General features: G+C 37.6%; 1 protein-coding gene across 1 annotated transcript in view; it reads right to left on the reverse strand.

The window, feature by feature from the left end:
- Positions 1 to 3,725: 3,725 nt before the first annotated feature.
- Positions 3,726 to 10,969, reverse strand: part of wdr46 (WD repeat domain 46) — a 32,054-nt gene continuing 24,810 nt past the window's right edge. Inside the window, exons 9-14 of the mRNA XM_016459677.1 lie at positions 10,452 to 10,687; positions 8,841 to 8,994; positions 7,550 to 7,700; positions 6,487 to 6,677; positions 4,343 to 4,456; positions 3,726 to 4,007 (exon numbers count right to left, since the gene is read on the reverse strand). Coding sequence (XP_016315163.1) covers positions 3,891 to 4,007; positions 4,343 to 4,456; positions 6,487 to 6,677; positions 7,550 to 7,700; positions 8,841 to 8,994; positions 10,452 to 10,687 — 963 coding nt within the window. The 3' untranslated portion in view covers positions 3,726 to 3,890. The remainder of the gene's footprint in view (positions 4,008 to 4,342; positions 4,457 to 6,486; positions 6,678 to 7,549; positions 7,701 to 8,840; positions 8,995 to 10,451; positions 10,688 to 10,969) is intronic.

The raw sequence follows: 10,969 nt of genomic DNA on the forward strand, positions 1-10,969 counted from the left end.
CTGCAGAGTTTAGCTCCAACTTGCCTCAACACACCTGCCTTCAAGTTTCTAGTATGCCTATTAAGAGCTGATTAGCTGGTTCAGGTGTGTTTAATTGAGGCTGGAGCTAAACTCTTCAGGACACCGGCCCTCCAGGACCGAGTTTGGGCACCCCTGGTATAAACTCTACTGTGCTGAGCTATAGTCAGACTTGGATGACTGCAGCGACGCACAGCGAGTTCTCAATAAAGAGTAACTTCTGTATGAAAGATATCCCATCGTCTCCTGGTCTCTGCTTCGATGAGGAAAAGTTTCCTACACCCCAAAGCAATTTTTATCTTCTTACATTTTTTGCCATAGACAAAGTAAGGTACACGTTATTTGGCAACATGCTTGAGCAAGCTAATTAAGCTGAAAATTTGATGATTTTTATTGTTCCCTTTGGTTTCCCCATCTTGCATGTGTGACATACAATTGTGTGTAAGCATCTGTAGGTTTCATGGCAAGGCATCGTCAACTAATGGCTATTCCTGGCAACAGTTGAAGTCACTGCTCGCCACTGCAGTACAGGTAATTCTAGCAATGAAAAATGCTTTACAACATATAACTCTTGATTAATTTTGATCATATAATCAATTAATTAAAGGCATAGTTCACCTCAATTTTTTTGTCATCATTTACTCACTCTTATGTCATTCCAAACCTAGAAGTGTCCAGCTATTGAAAGGTATAATAATCACTTTATATGATGAACAAATTCAATTTAGGCTTTTATTCACACACGAATACTGATTAACTCACAAACTTATAGCACATCAAATATGGTAAATGGAAGCTCAACTTGTGCATGCTCGATGCATAAGAACAAACCTCACTGGTTTATGTGCACCAAGCAAGCACGTCTGTGTTAAGTTATGTTCCCTTTCATGGGAACTTCGAACTGCGTCCTCTAGGGGTCGCTATGGGAAACGCCTCGTCGTGACCCGTGCCTGAAGCATACATTGGCATGTGCGAAGAGCACCATTTTGGGGTTAGCGCGTTTTTGTTGTAATACAGTTCAGTCCTGTATACGGAGCTGCTGTGGTTGAACGTGTTTGAGCAGTAAAGAGTGTAATTGCTAAGAACAGTTGTGTTTATTGAGTCAACATTGGTAGCAGAGGATGGCTGCTGCTGGAAATTACAAAAATCCCCCACCATTTGACGAGAAGACAGCGTACGAAAGTTGGAAAAATGAGGTTGAAATTTGGAGACGTGTCACCGACCTGGACAGAAAGAAACAAGCCTTGGCAGTTACCTTGTCACTAACGGGCAGAGCAAGGGACAGTGCACTGGAAATTTCCGCTGAGGATTTAAATGCTGACACTGGAATGCAAACACTTATAGCGAAATTGGACTCTGTGTTTTTAAAAGAAGAAAAAGATCGACAGTATGAGGCGTACACGGCGTTTGACCGGATCACTAGAGAAAGAGGCATTTCTATGGTGGAATACATCGTCGAGTTCGAACGTCGGTACAACAGGCTACGTAAGTTCAAAATGGAGCTCCCAGATGCTGTACTAGCCTTCAAGCTACTGCCTGCAAAAAATACAGAACTCATAACCTGGAAGAGAAATAACGTCTTTGAAGAAGTGAAAGATGAAGGGCACAAGTGCATCTCCACGAGATGGGTGTGCACACTAAAAGAAACAACTGCTGGAGTTGTACCCAAGGCTAGACTTGTTGCGAGAGGCTTTGAAGAAACAAACACTCAAGACCTTCCCAAAGACTAAATAGAAGTACATTCTCTGGAGGATGAAATACACGTACAACAAGGAACGTACATAAAAAATCTGCAACCCATTCCAGTGGACTCCACCAGAGCAACACAGCGTGAAGCTTCACTGACAGACGTTGAGATGGGCATGCTAAAATCAAAGATTGGACAAATATTGTGGGTTGCCAGGCAAAGCAGACCTGACATAATGTGTGACATATCCATCTTGGCATCTAACACAAAACATGCTACTGTTCAGACCCTGCATTGTGCAAATAAACTAATCAGAAAATTAAAATCAGAAGAGGTCACCTTGAGGTTCCAGTACCTAGGGAAAGACAGTTCTGTTAAACTAGTTGTGTACAGTGATTCCTCAATGGGAAACCTTCCAGATGGTGGCACACAGGGTGGACATTTCATCATGCTTATGGGAGAAAATGGAAAATTCTCACCTATATCCTGGCAGTCAAAACGCATCAGGAGAGTTGTACGGAGTACCTTAGCAGGAGAGACTTTGGCACTTGCAGATGGGATTGACGGTGCAGTTTTCCTCGTTACACTCTACTCTGAGATTACCACTGGTGGCTGCTCATGCAACAACTTGCCCATTGTGTGTATAACAGACAATCATTGCCTTCTCGATGCTCTCAAATCTACAAAATCTGTCACCGAAAAGAGACAGCTAGAAATCAGCAGTATGAAGGAGCTTATACACTCTGGAACTGTTCAGCAGATCTTGTGGTCAGCCACCAAAGAGCAGCTAGCTAACTGCTTGACAAAAATGGGGGCATATGCACTTGGCCTTCTGAAAGCTCTCAGCACAGGCGTTTGCCATCTTAAAGACTGAAAGGATTTAACAATATTTTACTTATGTTTTGTCAATATTTAGTCATTCACACTAAATCTCTAATGTTAAATAGTTATACATAAAAAGAAAAGAGGGGAGATTGTTAAGTTATGTTTTATCTTCTGCGCATGTGCGAAGAGCACCATTTTGGGGTTAGCGCGTTTTTTTTCAGTCCTGTATACGGAGCTGCTGTGGTTGAACGTGTTTGAGCAGTAAAGAGTCAACAGTATTACTATTGAGTCAACAGTCTGAGCCTATGCTGATCATATTTAGGCTACGTCCACACGGAGCCAGAGCTTTCCCTATCCGATCTTTTTTTTCTCCTCGTCTCAAGAAATATCTGCGTCCACACGAAACCAACACAAAACGATGCCAGACCAGCATGTGGCGCTGTAATTCTGCCACAGAGATACACTAAAAACGGAGAAGAAGACTTGGACTATGCGCATAAACCTTGTGCGTGGTATATAAACAAACATGGAACAATACATTTATTAATCTGTGTTAATGTTACTTAATAAAAAGACATTCATTCAGTGTTTGTTCATGTTTTTGTTGCCGTTACGTGACGTAGCGGTGTCTGACTAGGGGCGAGACGTGGGCTGATGACGTCATCATTTCAGAAAATATACGGATTTCGCTGTCCACACGAAAACGCAAGGGTGTCGTTTTCAGATTTATCCACTCTGGGACCCGGTTTAAAAAAATATCGGTTTCACTCTCCCAAAACGCCGGATCCGTGTGGACAAAACGCCTATAAGATACAAAATTTATGCGTATACAGCTAAACGCGTTTCCGTGTGGACGGGGCCTTAATGTGCCATATATTTTCGGCCATTGCTGGAGACCTCCAGAAAACCAACAGTAGATAATCTTAGTGTTCCTGAAAGCACTTAATTAACAAGTAAAATTAGCAATGTAGCTTGGTCCTAGCCCATTACAGGCTTTATAAGAAGAAAGACCATTTAAATCCATTTTAAAAATTACATGAAGGAAGTGCTAAGCATCTAAAACTGGAGTGATAAGATATGTCTTAGTTCTAGTTAATAGCTGAGCTACAGAATTAAGTCTCTCAACTGTTGTTATTTTTCCCCCCATTTCATGGGGCCTTTAAAGACAAATACATTTATGTTTTTTTGTGTAGATTTTATAGATATTTTATTAAACAAGCAAAGAGCTTTTAAGAAAATGACATCCAGAGGTTTTGAAAAAAAATGGCTTGTACAACAACATTCTTACATTCGCAACAGAGTGGCATGTATGAATAGTCTCTTCTCCTTTGAATTAATCCTCTAGGATGGATTCATATCTTTACTTTCTAAAACGGTCAAGTGTTGACTTATTTCCCAAGTTTTTCTTCTCATTGGACTTCTCTTTCTGCTCTTTGTCTCTTTCTGTTCGCTCTTGTACGGTTTGCCGAATTTTGTCCTGCAGAATCACAATAGAGAAGAAGTGGTGTGAACAGAGAGCAAAATAGAAACACTATTCTGAGAGAGGCTTGTGTTAAAGTTCAACAAAGACTTGCTCTCAAAAACCCTTTAAATCTATGATATTCTGGCCTCTAGATATGGCTTTTGTCCCTCCTGAAATACTATGAAACTTTTTACTCATTGTCCACAAGGCAAACATTTTAGTCTGATCAATTAGAAATGTTACCTCACCATCTACACGAGGCATCATCATGTCTGTAGCACAAACAATGGGAGATGATTCCAAACAGAGACAAGACAGAGAGAGAGAGAGGGGGAAAAAAAAACAAATACCCTCTGATCCTCATGGGCGACTTTCCTCTTTCTTTTCTCTATGGCACCAGCTGAGCTTCTTCCTTTCTTCTTTGTCTTTGGTTTAAATTTGTCTTTTGCCAATGGATCAAAGCCCTGATACAAAGACAAGACACAAAGTAAGAACTAATGACACCAAACTGATGGATGCATTCTGAATCCATTCATTGCAATGTCAGCACCCTTGATAAATAGGAGCAAAACCAACTAGGAGCTTCCTAGGAATTTCCTCTTCATCTTTCATTCATGATATTCACAAATTTATCTGAAGTATAATTACTCTATGTGACCCTGGAGCACAAAACCAGTCATAAGTCGCTGGGGTATATTTGTAGCAATAGCCAAAAATACATTGTATGGGTCAAAATTATAGATTTTTCTTTTATGCCAAAAATCATTAGGATATTAAGTAAAGATCATGTTCCATTAAGATATTTTGTAAATTTCCTACCGTAAATATATCAAAACTTCATTTTTGATTAGTAATATGCATTGCTAAGAACTTCATTTGGACAACTTTAAAGGTGATTTTCTCAATATTTTGATTTTTTTGCACCCTCAGATTCTATATATTCAAATAGTTGTATCTCGGCCAAATATTGTCATATCCTAACAAACCATACATCAATGGAAAGCTTATTTATTCAGCTTTCAGATGATGTATAAATCTCTGGTATAATCCCATTTATATTGTAGGTTTTTAAGTGATTATTAAGTGAAAAGCAATAACTTCCTGATTTACAGGGGTATATAAATATGAGGTGACAAACAGGCCAAATTGCTATAATGATATATATCAAAAGACTGTTGATCTGTACAAATTAGCTGAACAGTTGCTGCATTTTGACTTGTAGCCTACATCCTGATTCATGAACGGCTTCTCCACAGTTAAATTTTTTTTTTTTTTTTTTTTAACAGAGCAGAGCTGTGGCCAAATATCAGACAGTTAAAACATCTCATGAATTTGGAATGAAGATGTTGACTGGTACACTCACATATCCAATCTGAATGCTTTCCAGAGGTTTATTAAAAAAAACATTGAAAAGTGCCCGTTTGAATTAACTACATTTTGTATTGCTATCCTTTTTATATTTTTATTGCAAACCTTTTTGATATTTGTTACATTCCAGAGTTTATGATTCATACATGCAAAAAGTACAAAAATAATTTTACTCAACTGACCTCAAGCTAAAGCCCTCTAGGACAAATCTTGACTAGAAAGTTGGATTGGGTCCTTCCACCTTCTCGTATATCTCTCTGTCTAAGTCAGAGTCAAATAGGGATGTAACGATTAACCGCGAGCCGGTTGAAAATCGATTCAAATATGTGACGATTCAAATCAGTTGAGATGCTAAACAAATCGCGATTCAGTTAGGGGTAGGAGTTTATATGAATGTATGTCTGAGGGGAACTTACTGTCTTTAGAAAAGTTTAGATGGTATTTTTTCTTTTCATCTTGCCTCTGAATAATGCATATTAAAGTTCATAAGTGCAGCGCTGCTTTGTTTACAGCGGAAACCAAGGAAACACTTTAAGCGCCACCTGCTGGCAGAGAGTGAATCTGCGTCTCATTCAGCTCGTCTGCTGTGTGTTTCATGCAGATATTTTTATGTATAGTTTCACAAAACTGAAGTCAAACCATTCTGTTTTTGCTTCAAATTTAGAAATTATACAATGCAATTTAGATTAAAAAATCCTCATGTTGCATGTATGCAGCATCTTTGTTTGGATAATGATTATTAATCGTGAGTTGAGTGAATCGTTACATCCCTAGAGCCAAATATCTGAAGAAACTTCTAACTTAAGTAAAAAAATGGCACAGCTTATTGCACTCTGTACAGATGAGCTCTGTTCCAAAACCTAGGGCAGATAGGGCATATACTTAGGCCCACAGAATCCCTGATTATCTGATGGATCACTTGCACTCCACTGACTTCACTTCCAAAAGCCGCTGCTCATTTGCATTAAGTTAAACATCTGTCATGTCTCTGGATTCCACATGCCTACATCCTGACTGGTCACTGTCACTCGTGTCCATTGAAAACAACTGGGATTACCTTTGTTGCTGTTTCACTGCCAGTGTGCAGGGTTTGCCAAAACATATGACATCAGGGGCATAAACTTACCAATGCTTCAACATGTTCCTTGTGCCTCTGCTCAAAGCTGGCCTGGTCCACTTTACTCAGCTGTCCTGGGTCCAAACCAATCAGCTCAGGCTGCACCTTCTCTAGCAGAGCCTTGACCTCCCACTCCTGTCTCTGTTTAGAGCTGCGGAACGGGTTTGTATCAAGAGCATCAAAATTTGGTTCCCCTGCACCTGGAGTGACACAGAAAAGCAGGGAATTTGCTCTCTTTTTTATTCAGTTATAAGGGAACTGTGACCTGTAAATTATTTTTTGTGACATTCAAACCTGCAGCTCTGTAATATACTGAAAGAAACAGATAAAAAATTCACTACTTCTCATGGTGATGCACATTATTTGTGTTGTGTGTGCCAGTACGTACACTGCATTTTTTCTCTGCCAAATTTAAGGAATAAATTAAAGGAAACACAATACATAAATATGTCCTCTAGATGTAAATGTCTAGGGAGCAGACCGACAGACAGACAGCAGAAGAGTTGCATAAGCAACACTTCAAAGTTTGAAAATACAACTTCCAACACATCTCTTCATTACTTGAATTCATTTTACAAAAATAGCTTGAAATCTTTAAAGACTTGAAGAGCTCACTCACAAACACCAGAATATGGAAACAACTTTTCATGTACCTTCTGATTACACTGAAAAAAAAAGTGTTCTTGTCTTGTTTTCGAGTGCAAATGTCTAAAGATTCTTAAACAAAATAAAGTGAGTTTAATAAAAAAAAGAAAAAAAGAAAAGAACAGTGGGTTCCAAAAAAAAAAAAAGAAAAAAAGTATTTATTCTCCATTGACACATTTGTTGTTCTTTAAAACAAACTGACTTAATGTTGTACAAGACTTCATATCTTAATTTTGCCTCTCATGTAAGTGTATTTTGATTTAAGGATGTTTAAATATTTGTATTGGAAATAAAAGAAAAGTACTGAGAAAGATAATTTTTAGCTCATCTGTCCATCATCCATGAAACACAACTGACTATATGTATGTAGACTCCTGGTACAAAGGAGTGAACATGTCCTTTGTGTAAACATGTGTTCCTGTCTTACCTGGTACAATCATGCTGGTGAAGCCCTCTCCATGTCCAATTCCCAGAACATCTTCAAAGGGGCAGTACGCAAGACCCCAAATTTGCCCTTGAAGGCGGTGAGCCATGTAGGGTTTGGATACAGGACTGCTTCCCAAAACGTTCTGATAAACCTATGGATACAAAAATAGCTATATTATTGTAATAGTTATTGTAACTCTAATTAACAATATTGTAATATTACAATGTTATATTGCCTTTACGGAAACTTCTAAACATTCTTAACAGCAAATCGTGCGTGCAGCCTCAAGAGAGCAAGCATACATGTGCTGTACTTTATGCAGTTTCTTTATCCATTTCAAATTATCTATACATAACATTTCAAACAATTTCTATGTGTTATTGTTAAATCTTATGTTGCGTGCTGAATGAAAAATCTTCATCATTTACACATCCTCAAGTTGTCCCAAACCTGCATGAGTTTCTTTCTTCTGTTGGTAACCAAACAGTTGACATTAGCCATTGACTTCCAAAGTATGGGGGAAAAAATGGTACCGAGAACAGTTTGGTTACCAACTTTCTTCAAAATATCTTCTTTTGTGCTCAATAGAAGAAAGAAGAAACTCAGGTTTGGAACAACTTGAAAGTGAGTAAATGATGAGATAATTTTTATTTTTGGAGGAACTATCCCTGTAAGGTTAATGCCACAAAAAAACTCCAATATTTGGAAAAATTATATTTTTTAATCTAATTTCAATCTGTGAAAACCACTCAATTCAAGGGATGATCTTGCAGAAATGGAAGTAAACACCCACTACTGTGATTAGCTAACTTCACTGCACCGTTTTCACGCCATCCTTTACAGCATGTCATGTTTTGATACTCAAAATGGAGAGCTCTATGATAGAGCCGTATATGTTTGAGCCAGAGTCAGATCCAGAAGCATGCTGTTTCAGCATGGTAATTGCTTTTGCTTGCTTAATTTAACTTATTTTAATCAAATAAAAATAAATGTACTTACCTGTGTTGCATGAGAGGAAATTTTAAATTTCTGATCTTTAGAATGGCAATTCAACGTTTTTGGAGGTGCAGTTAGAATTTTTTTTAGAAGAGTCTTATTTTACACTGGGGAGTTAGTTTTGAGTTCTAAAAAACTTGCAGTATGTTTTATTGTGGAGTAACCTCTTATTTGTGTAAATATCAAGAACAGTTTGATTCTCCATTTCATGCCCCCTTTAAAGGGTTGGGTTAGGACTATGCTCTTTGCAACCAACAACAAATGTTTATCCAGGAAATTTTACTTGTGTGTATACCTGTACAATATCTCCAGTAGCAGCACTAAGTAGTCCTCTCTGGCTTAGAGATAAGCAAGAGGCTCCAGCAGGGAGGAAACAGGAGTGAAGAGGTTTAAAAGCTCTGATATCATACACCTTTAGCTTTCTGTCCAGACCTGATGTCACCATATACCTGCAATAAACAAATATTTTACTGGTGTAAATAAAGGGAATGTAAGGTATGATCTATGGCTGCGACAACTAACCAACCATCGAAATTAAAATATTTGATAAAATCTTACGTCACTTTACAGAAGTGAAGAATGCATATGGACAAAATATAGCAGAAGACACAGAATGAGCTGCTGCAGGAAAAGTGTACTACCCAAGTTGTCCTAAACATGAAAATGCTGTGTATGAAGCATTTCAAACAAACTAATAACCATACATTTTAACATGGCTTGCTTGTCTGGTGCTTTTACAGGTGTCTGTTTTTAAAGCCTTTAAGAAATGTTTCACCCAGTGAATAACTTACATTTTACAGTTATATCCTTACCTGTAAACATCAGAAAGTCACAAGGGTATTTTTTGTTTGTTTATTTTAGAATGTAATGTTTGTTTTTATGACTTTTTTTGCACATATGGATGCATGTATAGCATAAAATACATAGGTACGTTATTTATAGGTTTATAGGAAGTATTTGATGTTTGGTATGGGTGTGCATTATAAGGTATTTAAAAATTTTTTATATCAATCAGTTCTTGATAAACTGTATCATACTCTCATTATAGAAATCATGTCTAAATTATACTCTGCAAGATCAGAAAAACTAGGAACCACGTGACTAAGAAGACTGATTTATGTGAGGGAAGGAGAAACATAACACCCTAAGCTTAAACAACATCTAATTAGTCAGGACCCCATTAGGGATGTGTCCAACAGCAGAGCTTAAATACTTACAACAAACAAGTCGAGAAGTCTAATCCAGCAACATGAAGCAAGCCATCTGACTACTCTCATCTCACTTTTTCTGAAAATTGACAGGGCAAGTAAAAACTTTTTTTTTATTAAATGTATTGCATTTTTCAAATTATTATTATTATATATATTTTTTGCTTTCTATGTACAGTAGATGCACTTCCCAAAACAATCACCCCACTAACTCTACAATGAGTCATTCTATCCAAATCCAAGTCATCTGGTGAAATCTCCTTTATTCTTTCATATTGCAATAATCTCAATATATCATATAATGTCAGTATTTTCCAATTTCATGCAGCCCTAGTTTTAATGTCATTAGTGAGATTCGCAAAATGATCGCATGTAAGCTCAAACATGATATTCATACACGTTGAAGAGCCAAGAGCCAAAGCCCAAATCACATAACTACCAACAGCAATCTTAATCTTAAGTTTAATAAAACATACTTAATGTCTCGGTTTTGTCTCACTTTTAATCGATGTTCACACTGGGATTTTTTTTTTATTCTGAAAAATCCAAAATTCATTACAGAAGAGCTTACAGGCTCTGTGAGGTAAGGATTAATGGTGGGTGGGGTTAGTCATCTGTCAGCTCTAATGTAACAACCCGTCTGAGACTGCCGGTCCCCTGACACTGATGAAATCCCCCCAGGACTTTGTGATACTCACGTGCCAGTTTTATCCACTGTTAAGGAACGAACAGCACCCCGATGACACAATATCTTTACAAGTGGCTCTTTCTGGTTGGGTGACCATAGACTGATGGTGCCATTTGGGTGGCCCAGGTGAATTACTGCATTATGGGGATTCTGTGACATCACATCTAGCCGTCCCATTTTTGTGCAGATGGCTGCGATCTCTTTACCAACCGATACATCCAGATATTGCAGAAACCCTGTGGCACTCTGAAAGGTGAAATTATTATTGCCATATGGAAAACCTGTTTTAAGGCTGAGATACAATTGGAAAGGTAGTTACTTTTTCATGCACAAACACTTGGGTTTTTCATGTGTCACCATGAAAGGTTGAATGAGTAACAATGAATTAAATAATTCAACCATAAAAATAATAGAAATAAATAACTTTTTTTTTTTTAATTGACTAATCAGTTTAATTAATGTTTTAAAACAGAATATTGAATTAATAAATATTTTTCCAAGGCACATTTTAAAAAAGCATTTGCCAGT

The sequence above is a fragment of the Sinocyclocheilus anshuiensis genome, unplaced genomic scaffold (genome assembly GCF_001515605.1).
Source record: "Sinocyclocheilus anshuiensis isolate Anshui unplaced genomic scaffold, SAMN03320099.WGS_v1.1 scaffold2823, whole genome shotgun sequence".
In the NCBI taxonomy this organism is placed as follows: domain Eukaryota; kingdom Metazoa; phylum Chordata; class Actinopteri; order Cypriniformes; family Cyprinidae; genus Sinocyclocheilus; species Sinocyclocheilus anshuiensis.